The 20,750-nt window shown below is 42.3% G+C and overlaps 1 protein-coding gene across 1 annotated transcript in view; it reads left to right on the top strand.

The window, feature by feature from the left end:
- GPR158 (G protein-coupled receptor 158) overlaps positions 1-20,750 on the top strand; it is a gene marked incomplete at its 5' end in the record, with an annotated part of 371,372 nt that overhangs the window by 253,418 nt on the left and 97,204 nt on the right. Inside the window, one exon of the mRNA XM_019531865.1 lies at positions 16,173-16,282. Coding sequence (XP_019387410.1) covers positions 16,173-16,282 — 110 coding nt within the window. The remainder of the gene's footprint in view (positions 1-16,172; positions 16,283-20,750) is intronic.

Raw genomic sequence — 20,750 nt, 5'->3', positions numbered from 1 at the left:
TGTGTGTGTGTGTGTGTGTGTGTGTGTGTGTGTGTGTGTGTGTGTGTGTGTGTGTGTGTGTGCGCGCACACATGCGCATACACACCAGTTTAACAGTGTAGTTACAAAATATCATCAGGGTTTGACTTTGTAATGAATGGATTCTCTCCCACAGTTTTAAACCCCTTTAATTTTACATTTTAGAAGTAATGCATAAAATTTAATATAATGAACTAGATTACAAAGCTAATATATTTTAGTAAAACAAGCTAAACAATACTAATGACTGTTTTCAGATCATTTGAGTTCACATCTAAATGATAATAAGGCATAGATTACTTAAGATAAATTCTCATTATATTTAATAAAAATTGTGACAAGTTAAATGCCAAAATATGTGCCCACTGGACACAGCTGCCTAGCTATTTTTTGCTACTCATCCATATTTTTTACCTATTTTTTAATTTGCTGTTCAAATAAGCGTTTAGACGTATTTTTGTTCATGGTATTGTCATGGGCATCTCCCCAGATGAATGGCCAGGCTGCAGCAAAATGACAGAATGCTAGGCCATAACACGGGCCTCTGGACGGGTGACCCCTGTCACGCTCACGAGGCAGGGAAGTCAACCGCATCGAACTGCCATCGAAGCAGGAAAGAAATCACAACATAACTGGCTAAGCAGAAGACAATGAGGGGACTGCATGAGGAAGGGGCTACTGACGAGTGAACAGAATGCTGGCAGGAAGGTAACACAATTGGCCAGTAAAAATAAGTGAAAAAAGTAAGGGTATAAAAGGGTAGAGCCACGAGGTCCTGTCGTTCTTGAGGCCTCCGCAAAGAAACTAACGTTCCCAGCCATGAAGCCACTCCTTTTGTTTGCTGTAGTGGTAAGCATGCATGTAAGACTGTAGTCATTTATGTTTGTATTTGTCTGTCTTTCCTGTAACAGACATGAGCCATTGACCAAGTCTAGGTCTAGGGTCTTGGCTAGCTGCACCAAAGTTGTCCGCGATCTTGAAAGCAAGGGGCCTTGATCTGAACCCTGTGGCTCAACGGACGTAATTTCCCATTTAGCTGTTTGTAGTTATTTTGATTATATTTTGATTGTTAAATGACCTTTTAAGAAATATGAGCCGTTGACCAGGTCTGAAACTAGGGCCCTGGCCAGCCGCACGAAAACCACTCGTGGTTTTGAAAGCAGGGGGCCTTGACCCGAACCTCGTGACCCAATGGACATCGGTCTTCAACTTTGATTGTTTGATTATTGTATGTTGTCATAAATTAGTATTATATAAGAAATCATTTGTTTGAGTTGTCAATATTTTATAGGTTAAAGCCAAATAAATATTGCATATTAATCATAAACTGTGTCCTCATTGGTGTCTAGCCCACCGACCTAGCCACAACTGGGCATTTTCAACCTAGTGCATCAGGTACCAGTGACAATTGTGTGGAAGATCAGAATATATGCCTCTTTTTTTCTCCACAAACATTGTACCAAGGACATGAGATAAGCTTATGAGCTTTAGTGACTTAGCTGTTGCTATTGATTCCAGAATGGTGGGTGTTAGTAGGAAACTACAAGATGGAAGAAACCTTCCATAGTAGATCTTCACTTCCTTAGGCTCTCATAGACCCGGCACCAGCCATTTCACAGTCTCCATTTTCTTAACTTTTCTTCCGCTCTCATTGCTTCCTTTGATTTGGCTACAATCATCCAAACAAAGTGGGTCCCCATAGCTCTGCCTCTCCAGTGAGGATAAATATTCCATCTTCATCCCAAGCTTCAATGGCAGAGATTGCTGTTTGTGGTTTTTCTTTTGTTCAGCTTGCCAGGTTCCTCTAAATGCTTGAGGTCCTGTACCCATATTTGCATGGGGAAAAATGTTTCTCCTGATTTCTGTAAATAGCTGAGGACTCCCTTAATCTTTTTGTGATTCTTCTCAGGGATTCCTTAGTTTCTTCCACTGTCTCGCTAACACATCATCCTGGAGAGCCTGCTGCTGGCTTAGGTTCAACATAGCCACACTAATCTTCTTACTTTAGCTACTAAGCCTTTTCCTTTTCCTCTTTCTCTGATGCTACTGATATCAGCAGGCTCTTACAGCTTAAGAGGGACTACTCTATCATGTGGTTTCAGGCAGTTCATGTTGGACTACAGGATGAAAAGATAGCAAGAGGAACAGAAGGAGGTTGTTTAATCATACAAAGCCTGTACAGGAACAATATGTTTAATGTATGACTCTTTCTCTCCAGCAAAACCCTTCCTGCTCCTGCATTCTGTTTTGAATGGGAGTATGGATGGGTGGGAAGTACAGCATCCTCAATCGGTTTGATTTTGTTTAAATTTTGATTTGTTCCCACTTTCCTCCCTCATCCCCAAACCTTCAAAGTGGCATGGCAAAGAGGGTGGCAAAGTAGCACCATCAATTTAAACTGAGGATACCATGAAGAAAACAGTTCTTTGTTATGATTTTCTATCAAGGAAGTACATGTAAAAAGAAGGAGGGGGAAGAAAGCTCCCTAGAGCAGGGACTGAATCTTTCAGCTTGTGGAGTTCTATCATGTGGCCCACAGGACGTAGAAGGGCCAGGAGTTTGGGGAAGGGGTAAGCAGGGATGAAGCCATTGCTGAAAGCTGGGTATAGAGCCATCTTCGTGGTGCATGTCAGTGATAAATGGTAAGTAATGATGCTGTTAACTCCTGTAGCTCATATGGCTCCCTTGGCTCCAGCCACAACCTTCTTAGTAGGGGCTTCCTATTACATAATTACCAGCCCAGCAGCCTGCTGCCATGCATTCGCCCTTACTCAGTAATCTGTTACAGATGAATACTTAACTGTTCAGATCATCACACTCAAAGATTAGTCATCAATTACTTGCTGATACTGAGTAGAGCTCCCCAGAGGTTTGGGGGCTGGGATTGCGTGCACAGTTGGCAACTTTTGCAAATGACACTGAACTGGAATGGCAGACACTTTGGAGCATAGGCTCAGGATTCAGAATGAATTTGTTAAACTGGGAAAATGGTCTGAAATCAATTGAATGAAATTCAGTAATGCATTTAAGATGGAACATTCATATGCATAAATACAGGTTTATAAGAAATGGTTTGAATGGCTGAGTTATGTAGTCTAGAAAAAAGACTGAGAGGAGATTTGATAACACTTTTCCAATATGTGGAAGGTGGTTATAAAGAAGATGGTAATAGACTTATTTTTTTTTTTGGCCACAGGGCACAGGGCAAAGAGCACTGATTTTAAATTTCAGGAAGGGAAATTTATGTTTTTTTGCTTGGAGTGTAAGGGGGCAGAAGGTATTCCCAATATGGAATTTCAGGTATTAGCAGAAGAGTCTCTAAAGTGACCTATGTAGCTTTGGTATGGATCAGTGTCAATTTTAATATAGAGTATTTCCAACACAAAGGATCTGTTAAGGTCTGTTATGCTTTGTAGGGTTAGTTGCTGCCTGGGATAAACTTTAAGGGACAAAGTTTTAGAATGGAAAATCCTGCTGATCCATTTTTGAAGCTATGACTAAAAACTGAATTTCAGTAATTTGATGTCTGTTCTTAATAGGAAGAGCTGAGTATTCTTAAGTATCAGCACATAACTTGCAGGTTAGGGAAAGTTATCCTAAAGTTAATCTAAAGAAGCTAGTATTGATAGGTTGAATTATACTGACATTCTGAAAGGAAAATATTTTTGGGTTAATTGTAAAGCACTGAGATTAAAAATAGAATCAAACAACATGCTACAAAGGAAACCTGTATATACAAATCGGTGATAGCTTTTCTTTCAGAGGAGAAGGAGAAAGCCTATAGAGCAGGGATGAGCTATTATTTGGGCTGGAGTGCCACTTAAAGAGTTTTGGTGAGCTGTTCAGAGCCACACACGTGCATGCGTACATGCACACAGGCATGTGTGAACAAACACGCATGCACATGCAGACACGTGTGTGTGTGTGTGTGTGTGCACATGCACGCACGCACACAGACCTATGCACACATGAGCTCCCCGCAGTTCTCCCTGCACCCTCTGCTCTGACCTGAGTGTCTGGGTCAGGCAGGAGCCCCACCAGCTGCTCCAGCTACACCTATGTGGTCCAAAGCAGCATGTGGGAACACAGTGCAGCACCAGCCTGGCCTGGGCCTGACTGTGCCGGGAACTTGAGGTGTGGGAGGGGGTGCAGGGAAAAGGGGACTGGGAGCTACAGGTTATCTGGGTGCTGTGGTAATGTGGTGCTGTGCTGTGTTCCAGCATACAGCTTTGAACTGTGCCACGTGAGCACAGCTGGAGTTGCAACTTTGGTGCAGGCAGCTGTGCAGGGCCAGTTGTAGGAGAGTAAGTAGCCAGGGGAAGGTAAGGGCTATAGGCTGTAGGTGGCTACCTAGGTGTGAGCTGCATGGCAACAGGCAGCAAAGGGCAGAGTTCTGGCAAGGTGGTAAGTTAGGAACTACAACATACCTGAAATTTGTGGCCTGCCAGGGAAGGAGTAGGGCAGTAAGCTTGCTGATTAGCAGAGGAGGAATCCTAAGCTGAAGGTACAGTATTATGGAGAGTAAGAAATTTGTTATATAGATTCAGTTGCAAGATTGGGGCCTGTATTTGCATTTCTTGCCTGGGAATTACAGCTGGTAGCAATAACAGATACTATGCTTGGATGTGATGCAAGAACTTAGATGCAAATATTGTAGCAGTCAGTTTTTTCCTACCTATATACATACACATAGTAATGTAAGTTTAAACAACAAAAGAAACCACCGTAAGGTAAACTCTGTTAACAGTAATTGTTAATGGTAAGCTCAAAACTGAGAGCTCAGGGAGATATAAAAGGATGGCCTCATGAGCTTTTGAAATCAATCTACTTCTGCTGCAGGCATGCAGGACGAGCACTCCTTTATTAACAGAGACATTGCAAGGTAGCTCCATGCCCGGGACAGTTTCAGCGATTAGGTGGTGCTGGTTGCCATAGTGCCAGTGGCCATGGTGCAGTCAGCCACTACTGTAGTGACAGCTATTTTTTAACCCCCTTACAAAGGTGGCTCTGGGACTGCTGCCCCAATTTCCCCCCCAACCCTTAGTTACCCTGCTATATAAGGTTTCTCACTTACAAAGTGTAGTTACACCTTGAAGCATTGCCATGCCATGCCATCCAGAAGTGCTAATTGTGTTTGCTTCCAGACACAGGGTCCTTGGAGTATGAGTAACTCTGCACTCTGTATAAAGGCCAGTTCTGCACACAGGAATGATAAAGTGCAAAGGACAATAGTGTAAAATATTTACATCACGCATTTACAGCACTAGAAATGATCTCAGATTGGAAAAACTTTAGTCAGTCTCCTGGTAAAGGTGACAGCTTTTTGGAGTATACATGGCTTAATCTTCTATAGATCCATTTCATCTGTCTTTTGTCTGACATAATTTAACTGGTGCTGCTTACCATACAAGTAAGAACGCACAGTCCAATTACAAGAACAATATTAAAAATATTCCCTAGCATGAGAGCGCTTGAACTGAAGAATCCTGTGCTGGCCGGCTGTAATAGACTCATCCTCAGTGGTTTGCAAGCAGGAAGAGACATAAATACACTCTGAGGAGTAGGTTACATAAAACATGTTCAGAGCTGGTGGCAGTTAGTTATTTTTCTAATGCCAGATGTGGACATACCGGTAAACCATAGTCTATGAAGTAAGAGCTATTTTTTCTTAGTTTTTACATGTTGGTAAACAACACTCTAATTAGGTTCTTTCACGTATTAAACTGTTTCATTTGGTAAGGAACTCCTAAATCTTTTGGTTACTTATATTCACTCTACTCATTCTCTCATATAGTTTAGAATAATGCATAGTTTGACTGTAAGATCTTCTATACATCTATGTCAGTACCATAGATATGGTACTAATTAGTTCAAAAACTGGTGTGTGCTAGTTTTATCAAATGTCATGTAGAACTCCAAACCTTTTGTTCTAAAGCAGTGATACACTTCAAACTGGACATACACAATCTAAGATCTTTCCCTCGGTGTCTGTTAATTTGCAGAAGACTGAGAAATTTTAACAGCTTTAGTTTGCTTCATAAAATCAGAAAATTAGGGTTGGAAGGGACTTCAGAAGGTCATCTAGTCCACTCCCCTGCTCAAAACAGGATCATCCCCAACTAGATCATCTCAGGCAAAGCTTTGTCTAGCTGGGTGTTGAAAACCTCCATGGATGGAGATTTTACCACCTCTCTGGGTAACCTGTTCTAGTGTTTTACTACCCTCTGAGTGAAAAAATTCTTTCTGATATCTAACCTAAACTTCCTTCCCCATAACTTGAGACTGTTGCTCCATGTTCTGTCATCTACCACTGAGAACAGCATAGCTCCCTTCTCTTTTCGACCCCACTTTAGGTAGTTGAAGGCACACCTAGCACACCTATTAATGCAGCCCGGTATGCCATTAGCCTTCTTGGCAACAAGGGCGCACTGCTGGCCCATATTCAATTTATTGTCCACTGTAACCCCCAAGTCTTTTTCTGCAGAGCTGCTGCCCAGCCAGTCACCCCCCTGTCTGTACCAGTGCATGGGATTGTTCTGTCCTAAGTGCAGGATTTTGCACTTGTCTTTGTTGAACCTCAAGCGATTCCTTTTGACCAAATCCTCCAATTTGTCCAGGTCACTCTGAATCTTAGCCCTACCCTCCAGTGTATTTACCACTCCCCCAGGGTTCATCTACAAATTTGCTGAGGGTGCACTCTATGCCCTCTTCCAGGTCATTGATGAAGACTTTGACCAAACCCAGACCAGGACCAAAGCCTGGGGCACTCCACTTGATACCAGCTGCCAACTAGACATTGAGTTATTTATTACTACTCTCTAAGCCCTCTTGTTTCACTTTGGATTTCAGATTCAGACACTCCAAATTTCAGTGCAAAACTCAGCTAAAGCCACCCAGGTCTTGTGCTTTTGGAGGCTATAAATTAGATTCACATGGTTTTGATCAAAATTTGCAAGCTGGTCTGAATTTGTTTGAAATGTAGCAACGTTGTCTAAAAATATGTACCCAGTTTGGGGTTTTTAGATTAGGCTGCTCCTTCCTCTGCATTGTCATTTCACTGAATTCTTTTATTATCCAACAACTTCTCTGAAATTCATGTGCTCTCTTAAATGTAAAGATTTAAAGCCAGAGAGGATCATTAGATTAGTTTGACCTCCTATGCATCACAGACTGCCCAGCCAGTTAGTACCCAGTATTGTGTGGTCATCCAAAACATATCTTCCATTCTGTCTTAATCTGAAGACATCAAGTAATGGAAAATCCATCACTTGTCTTGATGGCTTGTTACACTATGGCCTATTGTTTCTGAGAATGTGTATGCTACAAAATGACCCCTTCTCTAAATGCTCAAAATTCCAAGAGTGAGGTCCAGGTTTGGTTAATAGAAGTGAGGTGTGCCATGTTTGGAAGCTGGGAACTGTTATGATGTGGAGAGAGATTTCCAGACTGTTAAAGCTGGCAGGGGGGATTATTACTGTCAGTCAAAATACCTGGCAGCACAGGAATGGTGATAGAGTCCACTACGCTGTGATTGTTTTCCTTGGAAATATCTGTTTTAATTTGTGCACCTCCTACATTCTTAGTGTGCCAATCTTGAAATCTGGAGCCAACAAAACTCCTACATAAACTTATTAATGACATATGAAAAACTGGTTCAACAGTTACCATAGCTCCTGAGGCAGTGTCCTTGAAGAGCCAAAGTGCCCAGATAATTGTTATCATAAACTCAGTATGAAACATCACGTCGTGTTCATTATGCAAAGAACCAGAGTGGGAAGCCCTTTGTAGCTGAGCTGCACAGTGGGTGATATTTATAATCCAATACAGTTGCAAGTTTTATGTTTTCATTAAAAAATATATATTGTTTTGGTTTTCCTTGGAAATACCTAGATAAAAATTCTTCCTTTTTGCTTTACATCTGTTAAGGTTTGCACAGCAGTCCAGTGATGTTTCTGGGTGCTTTTCATGCTCTGCTTATGTATCACAAGTGCTTTATTTGTTAAGGACAAGGGTGTTGGTGGTCTTGCCTAGTGGTTATGCACCTGAAGCACGTGTGCAGTCCAGGTTGGTTTCCAAGGAACTGGGGGTGTGGAGGGCTCTGGTGTTGGGACTGAAACCAGGAGCTATAGCCAAGAGAAATGGGCCAAAAGCCAGAATTGGAGACAGGGTAAGCCAAGGGTTAACCAGAATCAGAAACCAAAGCCAGAGCTGGAGGTCAAATTAGAATCAAGAGCTAAAAACTGGAGTTGGGATGCCAAGGATCTTACCAGAATCAGAAGTCAGAGTCAGAGTCTGTTTCTCTGGTTTTGACCAGAGAAGGAGCAAGATAGTACACAAAGGGTCAGGAGCAAGAACTTTAGCCTTGCTTTTAAGAGATGGAGTAGGTGAGGCCTGTTGCCTGTGTCTTCAGGAGACTGGCTGCCTTGATTGCCTCAGTCCAGCTAGGACCACAGTGCTGCTCTGGGCTTGCTATAGGTGGCAGGGTATGAATTTCCCTTACCTTTTGATTAGGACCACCTAGGTCCTGGATTCTGCTATGGCCTTATTACAGTATTAAGTATACAAAGAAAATGTTTTTGAATAATGTAGTCTATTAAGTCATAGTTCAGTTGCAGCTCTTACAAAGCTTATTTCAGTATAATTGTAATACGGTCTGTGTTTTCAGAAGGCATCTTTTTCATGAACTCTCAAAACTGGACTTAAAAACCAAATAGTAGACTTAGGTTTTCAGTGAAATACTGTACTGCATATTGCATTTAATTATGTATAAAGTGACAAATACACTTCCTTAACTGCCTTGTTAAAGTAAGTAGCAAGTATTTACCTATTGGTTTAGATGAATAGAGACTTTTACTTTCATCTAAAATGTTTTAACTCTTTAAATCTAATTCTCTTCTACTTTGTGGCTGATCAGTTCTTCATTAAGAAAAGACCACAGTAATGCACCCACTAAGAGACTGATTTTTTTTTTAAGGTTGTCCTCAGATAAAGTAGCTAAATTAAATCATTCAGTTAACTGTTGTCATCTACCTAAGTGTCATGTTTTATAATGGCACATTGCAAATCTTATGTAAAACAATGGAAAAATATGTAGTGCTATAAATGCAGCTAACGGTGAAAGAACATTTTTTTGCCAGTTGAAATGTTAATAGAAACATATTTTCAATTAAGCATATATATATGGCTTTACACCATTGAGCCTTGTTCTTTATGATATTGATAATTAATACACAGTGTTTGAGTCCTGCATATGCACATTACACATGATATATAAATAAAGAAGTCCCATACAGCTCCTTTTGAGTTAGCATTTTAGAATATTTTTCTCCCACATACTATAAAAAAACAAATTTAAAAAACAGTTAAGGTGTTAAACAGTCCATATGTACCCCATTATCTCATACTTAATCAGAGTGAAATTGGGCTGCTGAATATATCACTTGCTTATCTCTGTTCTAGGAGTTTGCATTGGTAGGATAGAAATATGGGGTCCAATACTTTCCCAGTGCAAGGAAGCATGACCTAATGATTAGCCAGTCAAAGGGCAGCTCAAGGCCTTGCTGCTGTGCCCAGACTTGGGGTGAAAAGGGCACCTGGATGGGCTACTTTACTAAAAGTAATGTAACCAGAATATAGAATGCAATTCAGAACCCAACTTCAGGCAAACATGTAACTTATCCAGAGTGCTGATCTACAGGACCGCACATACATGGGAAGTACCTTGTCCCAGGTCACAGGAGCATCTTGAATGCAACCTGACTGGAGTCCCTGCAGATTCCTTACTTTACCCCTCTGCATAATTGCTGGTTTGGGCACTTCAGCATTAATTGTACTCCCTGTGTACTATAGGTGTGTACATGTCCACATAGCTACTGAATATGTACAGTAGGCTGCCCTCTGGTTGGGTAGGTACATAGTTCCATACATAGCTCCAGATGCATATGTATGTGTATAAAGCCTGCAACTGTGGTGTGGTGACAAACAGGAAGAGGAAGGCCATTCCAACATTTAGGGTAATGGGTTTGAACCTGCATCCCCTCCAATTTCCCAGCATAGTGCTGTAACCACAAGACCACAGGTTACGAATTTTATAACCTACTTTCCATCCCTTTTCTTCTTTCACTTCCTATTTATTGGATAAAATAGATGGAGAGCAACTTGAAAGTTACAGCAGCACTGAACCAATTTTTCATTGACTTGCATACCATCTCATTCTGGCTCCACATTTCTCATTCTCCCTCTCTTGGCTCTATAGGGTGTCATCCAAATTAAAGATTTTTTTTTGAACTATGGGAAGGATGTAGGTAGGTAGGTAGAAGTCCAAGCTGGACTTTGGTCAGGCCACCAGAGCTAGCCTGCTTACTTTTCTGAAGTGTGTCAAAGGATTTTCAATCATCACAAATTATTAAGACAATAATTTTATACCTCATCAGAAAGGCATTACCTTCATTAGCAGACTGGCTCCAATACTTTATGCTGGGGCACTGGTCCAAACTGAAGGCAAGAATAAATCTTATTGAATAACTAGTATGGTTTTCTATGACAACTGTGTGTTCTGTAGAGTCCTTTCATTGAAATACTGATCCAGCCCAACAATGTTTAGTTTCTGAGATGTGAAAAAATTAAGGCGGTGACAAAAATAAGATGGTATCATAGAACTACAGGCATTTTACATTATTTTAATTTTTAAAATACAGGTGACTTTAAAAATGTTTGTATCTAGGGGAGGAAGAAGGAAATTTGGGGGGGCAGTAATTAGTCTGAAAATATATGGTATTGTTATTACTTCTAAGGTATTTAATTGTTTGAGAACTGTAGCAAATTGTACATTCATTAATATTCCTACAGACAATCTGGGCTTCAAGTCATGTCCTTAATACTGATTTGTGATGCCTGTGCTGTACATTAGCTCAGGAATGCTTGCATTCATGCCCATCTGCTAAGATGGCATTGTTTCCACATACAAGTTGGACCCTTTTCTAGAAATCATAGTGCCAGACTATGATGAGTTTGCATGGGAATCTTACCTAACATGGCAAACATAATCTCTGTTGCTAGAAGACCTTTCTCAGACCCAAGATTGAAAAACTGACAAGTGTCTTCACATACTGGATAATATTTATGTGCTTTAAAAGTATATAAGCACAATAAAAGAAAAGAGAGGACAGGGTTCAAAGACATACTGGGCATGTCCAGATGAGCACAGCTGTGCAGCATGTGGGGCTGCAAACATGTCTGCAGTGCCATATACCTCACAGTCCAGTGTTCTCAGTGCTGCAAGGGTGCACTACCTGTGCATGCACTGCTCTGTCTTTTCTCTGCCCCGTGGATCTTTTTGACACTTCAAGTGGTCCTTACACATTTCATACCTGAACTCTACAATATTTACATTTCATATCTCTACATTTCATGTCTGATCTCTATAACTCATCTTGTTGGAAACTTAGTGGCCGTGTCCATAGAAGCACAGATGTTTGGTTCCCTGGGGACAAGTAGATGTGGCGCACCTTGTTCTCCAGCTACTTGTACCCTGGGAATGTCTGCTTACCTAAGGTCCTGGGGCAGTTTTCATCAACGTGTAGGACCTGCCCCACTACCTGCAAAGTCTTCACCTTTTGGCATCACACACTAACTTGTGCCATACATCTGTTTTAAGTGATGTTGTCTTCCACAGCTCTGCAGACAGGTCTATTCGAGATGTAGTTTATCCTATCATGAGCTACTCATACAGGTCAGTTCAAGACAACACAATTGCTGTGTTAGATTTCATCTCAGAGAAAGCTGTTCTTCCCTTAGTCAGAAAATTCTGTGGCTTTAATGATTTCAGTCCTGCACATTTCAGTGTTCTAAGAAACTTTAGTATCCGATGTCAGTGTTTGATTCCTTCTTAACATTTCTAGCTTGGAATCAGGGCAGTATTTTCCTTCTGTCCACTCTCAGTATCAGGACTAGTGTTACTAATTTTGGGTGCATTTACACGAAATGCTTTAGTGTGGAGCTGACTATTTAGCTCTGCAGTAAAATGTCACTGTCTACATGTGAGGCTCTATTAGTGTACAGTAAATTAATTAACTCTGCTGTAGGATAATACTGCCCAACACAAGTACTATCCTATAGCGGAGTACTTATGTGCAGTGAAACACAAGTAGATGGTGACAAGGCTGGCTGGGGCACAAGGGTGCTACGGTGCAGAGGATGCCTGCTGGCTAGCCCCACACTGGAGCACCCTTGTGACCCAGCGAGTCCCTCTGCAGCATTTTGAGCTGGGTCAAAGTAGCCCTGGGCTGGTAGGCTAACTCCCTGCCAGCTGGAGTTGCTTTACCCCAGCTCAATGTGTTGCAGTCCCAAGTACACATCTAAATGCTATGCCCGGGAGCAATAAAGTCAGGCATGAACTGTACTGGAATTTATTGCTATGTGCTAATTGCATGTGTAGATGTGCCATTTCCTGTGTAAATCTGCAACATTTCTAGTATCTGCCATTGAAAGCCAGACTTTGTAGCTGGCACATTGGACTCAGCAACTATCAAAGAACTCATCAATGCATACACCATAATCTGTAAAGAACAATGGTGCCGATTGATTGATTGATTGATTGCTTCAGAGTCAATTTGACTCAATTGTCAAACATCGATTTGACTCAAAACAAACGTCAATTCAAAACAAACGTCAATTTGACTCCAAACTAATTTTTTCTTCAGTCTTGGAAATATCAAAACAGGATGTTTTGACAATTCTGATCCCTTTTCAGATTTTTTCTAAAATGGGGAATTCATCATATTCTTGGTCATGAACAGTTTAGTCTTTGATGAACTGGGCTTTTTCAATGCAGAAGTGTTTACTCAAAAAAAAAAAAATCACAACCACCTCAAGTAGCTATCAAAGGTGGGAATGAGGAGTCCAGAAAAAAAGTGCTATCCTTTTCCCTGTTTTGCATGGAGAACATAAAGAGTGTCACTACTTTATCAGTGAGTAGTATTACTCCTGGGATATTTGAACCTACGTCAAGAGTATGCATTCTTGAGATGATTGAATCTTGGTTTGGGTAATTATAGAAAGATTTTAAGGTCCACTTGTCTTCACTGTTTGGTGCTGTGTCATTTTTCTCACGGTTCAACATATCCCTACTCATCCCATACAAGAATTATTTTTAAGGAGCAGAAGGACTATACAAAGTCTTTTTTTAACCTGCTGACATTATTCGTAGTGGGGCTGAATAGTACTGGCAGGAGCTCTACTGAGCTGTATTGTCACTGATAAAAATATCATAAGATACTGCTGCATGCTTCTCTCTTCTGTCCCTGTGACTGTTATCAAATGTCTATGAATCGCTGCTTCCATGAAACATATTTGGTCAACCAATGATGAGAAAAGCAGAAGAAAATTTGCATTATGTTTGGATTCAGAAAAATATGATTTTATTTTCTTGATTCTGCTAAAAAAAAATCACTGTAACAGAAGCTTCTTCCTGCTTTCTCTCTAAATTGGCACGTCTGCCATCTTCACTTCCAGTGTTCCTAAATTCATCTATGCTACCCAAAGGACTTATTTCTGGGCTTCCTGCCAATGTCTTGAGCTAGAATTCTCAGAGAGAAAAAAAAGCATTTACTTAAGAAAATATCATGTGGCAGCCTGTAGGCACAATAATACCATCACTGCCAGAATGCACCAGCTGTACACTGGACTGAGTAGCAAATGATCCTAGATGTTTCAGTGCATTTTTTCCTCTATGCTGAGAGTGACCTATTACTATTTAGTAATTCTGAACCAAGTATATCTATGTAACTTGTTGTTTGTTAATATTTATGGTACTCTGTCCTTGTGGTTGTTATTGTGCAAACACAGAGGAAGGCACAGACTTTCTCATAATTAGTTTCCAATTTTATTTTCTTACAGTTTATAAAAGTTTTCTGCCCCAACATGCTAAGAGCTTCTAGGACAAGGGGCAGCAACCCCTGGCATGCATGCTGAGCATGGCATGCAAGGCCAGCCTGGGCTCTAAGCAGCTGCAAACAGCTGCTCTGGGCTCCGGCATGTCAGCACTCTGGCACCTTCCAAGGTAGACATTGTGGGTTTTTTGGCATTCTGGCCAAAAAATGTTGCCTAATCCTGTTCTAGGACAAGCAAGGTTGCACCCAAACCTTGAAGCTCAGTGTAACAGGGACTCAGGCAGGAGTCCTGCTACTATGGGGGGTTTCAGTCTAGGTTGACCAGAGAAAGCACCCCATCAGAAGGAAGGAGTTCATATTAGGGGAGAAGCGGGATGATTAGCCTGCCACGGCCGGCATAAACAGGGTGACAGAACAAACACCTTTTGCCTTTGGGCACTAAAGAACGAACACGGGGCATTTGAGACAGAGAAGAGAACAACTGGACCTGGGACCCAGGAAGACACCAAGACTGAGGGACTCCAGACAGCAGCAAGTCAGCCACAAAGCTAGTTGCTTACCTGGGAATTACAGCTGCTTTGGTGAGTTCAGGAGAAGAGCCGAGGCTCTGTGACGTGGCTCGGCAGGATTCCTGAGAGAAGGGAGTGTCCCAGGGAGAGACATGGGCAGGGAAAACAAGTATAAACCCCTCACACCTTGTTGGGACTGCATCAGTGCTGTAGGTGTGGGGACGGACGATGAGGGAACAGCTGGGGCTGCTCCCGGCACAACATGTACAGAAAGATGCGGGGAACGTGCCTCCCTAAAAAGGCAATTAGTGGTGGCACCGGTATTTAATTAAAATGTATCAATGAAGTACCTGGCACCAAGTTTTCTTATCTGCAGCCTGGACTTCCCTCACTAATGAGATAATTAGTGAGGCTATTGCTGTTCAAAAGATCCCTGCTGGGGAATAAAATAACTTTGTGAGAATTTAACACCTGGGTGGCATTGGTAATTCCTTGCTCAAACAACATCACTGGACCCCACTGTTTTTCTTCTTTCTATCTAAGTCATGGCAGGCGAGTTCAAGGGGGGACAGAGCTGGGACTGACCTTCCACTCCTCTACCTCTCACGCTCAGAAACACATGGTACCAGCCCAAAGACTGAGACCCCAGTTTCATAGGGGTACAGGTCTTATTTACCCATCTCTTCTATGGGTGATGGAGAAGTGGCGCTATAAAAGAAGGTTTCCAAGGTATGGGATAGGAGAAAGGCTTAGCCATGGGAGAACATTACAAGCATAAAATGCAGCATGGCTCAAAGACAAAAGTGGGTGGAAGATACAAAAGGAAGTGTCATGGAAGGAAGCTTGGGAGTAGCTAAACAGCAGAAATGGTTTGGTGGTCTCAAAATAATGGAGAAAGACTTTAGCTTAATAAGGAAGTTGAAAGGTTATCAGCAAGGAAGCTAGAGTAGGGAAAGAGGAAAAGGAACATAATAGCAGCTTTCTATGTGAACCAGAGTGAGATGAGCTGATATTCAGGAAAGCTAAATGGAAGAAATTTCTTATAGTTGAGACAAAAGAAGCCCAGAAGTAAATGAAGAAGAATACTATTTAGTTTGGAGGGGAAGTCTTGTAGGAGAAAGCAGAGTAAGGTCTGGTGAGAGCTTACAGTGTGTGAGGGAAGAGTGTAAGGGAGAGGAGACAAATGTGACACCAGGATCCTGAGCCTGAGGACAGGGTATATCAGTGCTACAGGTTGGGCTTAAGAGGAAAAATGAGATGTTCAGCTTTTTCCATGTTTATCACAAAGAATGGCTTTGAAGTATAATTAAGTTAATGTAGTGGATCAGATTCCAAAAGGAAAGGGATTTTAGATGCCTAAATCCCTTTGAATCTAGCTCTGTAAATATAATTGATCAAACTCAATTCTGTATATCAGGACAGTCCATTAAATTGCTTCTTGTCTACAGTCTTCTCTTTCCTTGTTTTACATACTTTTTCTTGGTTAAGAAAAGTCAGTAGAAGCTGCTTTCTCTTCCCAGTCTGTCACAAGGCCTTTGCCAGTTCTCTTTAGAGGGGAGTTGGTGCTCAGAGCTGTGTCGTTATTTGATAAGATTATCTTGTGACTTTGCTGTACAATCTCAACATACAGTAGTGCAAGATGGAAAATATTCTTTCTTTGATTTTGAACAAATCCATTTTTTGCATTTGAATCAAGAAATACTTCCTTGTTAAAGCTGGTTCTGAAGCTCACTTTCTTTCTCTCTCTGTTCCATAGGTTGTCATTTTGTATTTTGAGCCAAGCATATTTCGTTGCATTCTCCTAAGATGGGTTCGTCTTCTGGGCTTTACTACTGTTTATGGAACTGTGACACTCAAGTTGCACAGGTACTTTGCATTTTATTAATTTCCATCACTGTGGGAGGACATGCAATCAGTGTGGGCAGTCAGAATCAGAAGTTGTAAGCAGTTATTAAAAACAACCACCCTTTCATATATTTTTATAACACTGTATATCACTTCAGTATTCCCGGGGAGTTTCTATACAACTTATCCAACAAGAGGAGATATATTATGAATGTGAATAATGGAAGAAGTGGTACTGATGACTAGTTTGATAGGCTGCATGACACAGGGCTCAACTCATGGCCATAGGGTTGCTCCCAAAAGGTAAAAACATGCAGAGGTTTGAAAGAAGAAGGGAAAAGAATTTATTTGAAGATGCGCAGAAGCAATTCTCCCTTATAATGTGCTCATAGAGAGAAAAATATCCTTTAATATTAGGGATCTACAAAGGATTTTTTTTTAATGTTTTAAATATTTAGATAAGATGGAGTTGTGTTCTTTAGAAAGCCTGAAAACAGTTTGTTTTACAGGCATATTATGCTTTTTTATGCCTCATGAGGCCAGGTATGCTTTTCTTAGGCACTGATGGCAAATGTAGCTTCCAGCTGGCAGGTAAAATGTGCAGGGAATTCTTTGTTATGGTTGAGGAAATTCATCTGAAGTGGCAAAGAGCTCAGTCAAGGATGCTGATACCGGGAGACCTGACCTGAAATCCCACCTCTACATTCTCCTCGTAAATTAATTCCTTTTTGAGGGCATGTTAGATAAAATGTTTTGTCCTTTATCTCATAGTGAAAATGAACCAAAGAATACTTCTTAATGCATCCCATAAATGCAGTTATGAAAATAGATCAAAAGGGAGCATGTACATATATGAGTGTAGAAAGTTTTGATTAAGATAATTATATTGTAAAAGATCCATGCTCATTTTTTACTTTAGCCTCGTAAGTCCATTGGCATGACATAAATGAGATCAAATATTGTGCTTTGAACTGGATTGGAATAAAACTGACACTATCTGGATTGCTGGTCTGTTATATTTTAGAATAGTAGTGTTAGAGATGTTATAGCTGTCATAGTCCAGGAATTGTGTGAGAGGCAAGGATTTCTTAAGACAGTACCTTTTATTGGACAAACCGAATAATGGGGATAGAGTTAGACATACTTTTGAATGCATGACATTCTTCATCAGAATGTGAGTTCAAAAGCTTGTCCTAACTATGCAGTTGGTCCAATAAAATATCACCTTAAAAAATCCTCACCTCTTGCATATTTTAGAATGAGAACCTAGCTCCTTCACTGAAATATTATTACCACTTGCAATTCCTGTATATATTTAGATAATTAATTATATACATTGGTATAGTGCGGGGGTTGGTAGCATTTTTGGGCACAGCACCAAAAATACCTGCAAACCCAACTTTGGAAGATGTTGGCATGCCATGGGGGGATGGCATGGCAACCACAAGGACCCTGATCCTCATTGTGCAAGCACAGCCCAAGCCCCTTCCCTGCTATCTCCTCCAGGGTGCTCATGCCAAACAAAATGCCTTCGCATGCCGTGCTCTGGCACCCATGCTGGGGGTTGTATACCCCTGATATAGTGCATACAGTTTGTCTGTTTGTTAAATTAGGTATCTTATTAACTCTTAGAAGTGAATTGCACCAAAAATCCGTAGTGAAAGGGCATGTCCTGATGAGTGTGCACATATGGTTTGTGGCACCTCAAAGCAGTTTGAGGCGCTGCCAACTGCACACAGCATATATGCACCTGTTTGCCCTGCTTCTAATTTTTTGATCCTGCTCTCAAAATAAAACCCCACTACTAAAAGAAGCAGCATGGTGAATGTGGCAGGAGCTTGCACCACCAGAGAGGGAGTCTGCCCAGCTTCAAGCAGCTGGCTTAGCACTGCTGCTCCCCCTGGAGGCCCCTACTATCCCAGGTAAGGTTGCTGGCCCCTGGAGGCCCCCACTATCCCAGGAAAGATTGCTGGCCCCTGAGGCTGGACCCAGCCTCCTCAGCCCCACCTGGGTCACAGATATGTTGCTGCTATTTGTCTCACGGGAAATGCGTAATCCTACATATGTGCACTCATCAGAACATGCTCAAAGTGACTTCCTTACAAGAGAACAAGTTTAAGTGGGTGAACTATAAAAAATATGTAGAAGTGGTTTTATTTGGAAGAGGGCAGATTTCACACTAATATGGCTAATTCTTAGTTTCATAGTTAGTAGGGTCAGAAGGGAGCTAATCAGATCATCAAGTCTAACCCCCTGCCATGGGCAGGAAAGGATGCTGGGATCAAACAGTCCCGGCTAGGTGATTGCCTCGCCTCTGTTTGAAGACCCCCAGGGTAGGAGCGAGCACCACTTCCCTTGGAAGTTGGTTCCAGCTCCTAGCCACCCTGACTGTGAAGTAGTGCCTCCTGATATCTAGCCTGAATCTATTCTCAGTCAACTTATGGCCATTATTCCTTGTTACTCCCAGTAGTGCTCGGGGGAACAGGGACTCTCCCATTGCCTGCTGGTCCCCCTTGGCAAGTTTATAGATGGCCACCAGATCCCCTCTCAGCCTTCTCTTGTGGAGGCTGAACAGGTTCAGGTCCCATAGCCTCTCCTCATAGGGCCTACCCTGCTGTCCCCGCTCATGTGAGTGGCTCTCCTCTGGATCCTCTCCATGCTGTCCGCATCCCCCCTGAAGTGCGGCACCCAGAACTGGATGCAGTGCTCCAACTGCGGCCTGACCAATGTTGCATAGAGGGGGAGGATCACCTCCTTGGACCTGCTCATGATGCATCTGTGGATACATGACAAGATGCGGTTGGCCTTCCTGACTGCATCCCCACACTGCAGGCCCATGTTCATCTTGGAATCAATAGTGACTTCAAGATCCTTTTCTGCCTCTGTGCTGACAAGAAGGGAGTTTCCCAGCCTGTTGGTATGCTGCTGGTTCTTCCTCCCCAGGTGCATCACCTTGCACTTGTCAGTGTTGAAACCCATCCTATTCTCATCTGCCCACCTCTGTAACCTGTCCAGATCTAGTTGTAGCCTGTCCCTCTCTTCTGGCATGCCCACTTCTCCCCACATCATCATCCATGAATTTGAACAAGGTGCTTTTCACCCCCTAGTCCAAGTCACTGTTGAACAGTGCGGGCCCGAGGACCGAGCCCTGGGGAACTCCACTGTCCACATCACTCCAGGTCAAAAATAATCCGCCCATGATGACCACGTCCCTTGACTTAACTGCCTCTGTGAGCTGACCGGAGAATTCCAGGTCCAGCTCTTCCCCCTGTTTGGGTGGCCTGTAGTAGACCCCCACCGTTAAGTCCCTTTCCCCCCGACCCCCTTGTTTTCTGACCCAGAGCACCTCAGTCTGCCCTACCTCAGACCCAGTGCTATTTGCTGAGGATGTGTATTGCTCTTTTACGTAGAGTGCCACACCCCCACATTTCCTTCCCATTCTAGCCCACCTATACAGCCTATAGCCCTTGATGTTTACCACCCAGTCATGCATTGGATCCCACCAAGTTTCAGTGAGCCCCACTATGTCTGGGTTTGTGTTAGCTAGCAGGAGGGCAAGTTCCTCCCATACTACGAGCATTAGTGTAGAGGCATTTAAGGCCTCCTGAGGGTGTATGCACCATCTCACAATGCTAGGACTATCCTGGCTCCTGTCTCTTACCTGGGTACTTCTTGTGCTTGTCGTCTGTCCTGGCTGGGCTGTTCTTGTGGGTGTCTCTCAGTTCAGTGTTCTGTGGCTCCCTGTATCTTCCTCCTCCTCTAATTTCCACTCTGTATTTGGAAGAGCAGTTAGCTTTATCTTGGATATATAGAGCGAGAACCTAGGAATGTTAAGATCCAGATCCTTATTCTATCTCTGGTTTAGCATTACTTAAAAAGAAAGTACAAGTGGACTAGAGCATTGGCAGTTCAACTTACTGGTGGGGCTGTGGTGGGGTCAGGTGGCACAATTATGGAACCTAGCTCATTCAATGGTTACTTCATTGCCTCCAGCTAAAGAAAACTGGCCGTGCTAGTCTGAAGAGCTATGTAACACCAATCCATTTTCCTGTCCTGAGCACCATCTGAGCACTTTGGACCAGACTAAACTCAGAAACTTGAGACACACAAACTCAAACCAGAACTTAAAGTTAGATCTAGACCAGGTTTACTCTGAAAGGCACTCATTCTGGAACTTTGGAACTCAGATTTGGTCTTGGCATAATGTTCTGGATGGGAAATCTGGAACACAAAACTCAGAAGCTTTGACCTTGGAATACCAGAATAGGAAACATAGGAACATAGGACACTGGATTGCAAAACTTAGGCTGCTGACAGAGGTTCAGGCAGTCTGGAGGTCTGAGAAATGTTATGCCCCATTCAGCTTGTCAGAATTGGGACCAGGGCAGCTTTCAGCTAGACTCCAGGCCAGGGGCCGGGCAGACCCCAATGCTGACAATCAGCTGATTGTTAGCACTAGGGTAATAGTACCTGTCACATGTTCAATTTT

The sequence above is a fragment of the Crocodylus porosus genome, unplaced genomic scaffold (assembly GCF_001723895.1).
Source record: "Crocodylus porosus isolate Cpor-Errol unplaced genomic scaffold, CroPor_comp1, whole genome shotgun sequence".
Taxonomy (NCBI): Eukaryota; Metazoa; Chordata; order Crocodylia; family Crocodylidae; genus Crocodylus; species Crocodylus porosus.
The sequence above is the reverse complement of the archived record's forward strand: the minus strand, read 5'-3'. Positions and strand labels throughout refer to the sequence as shown.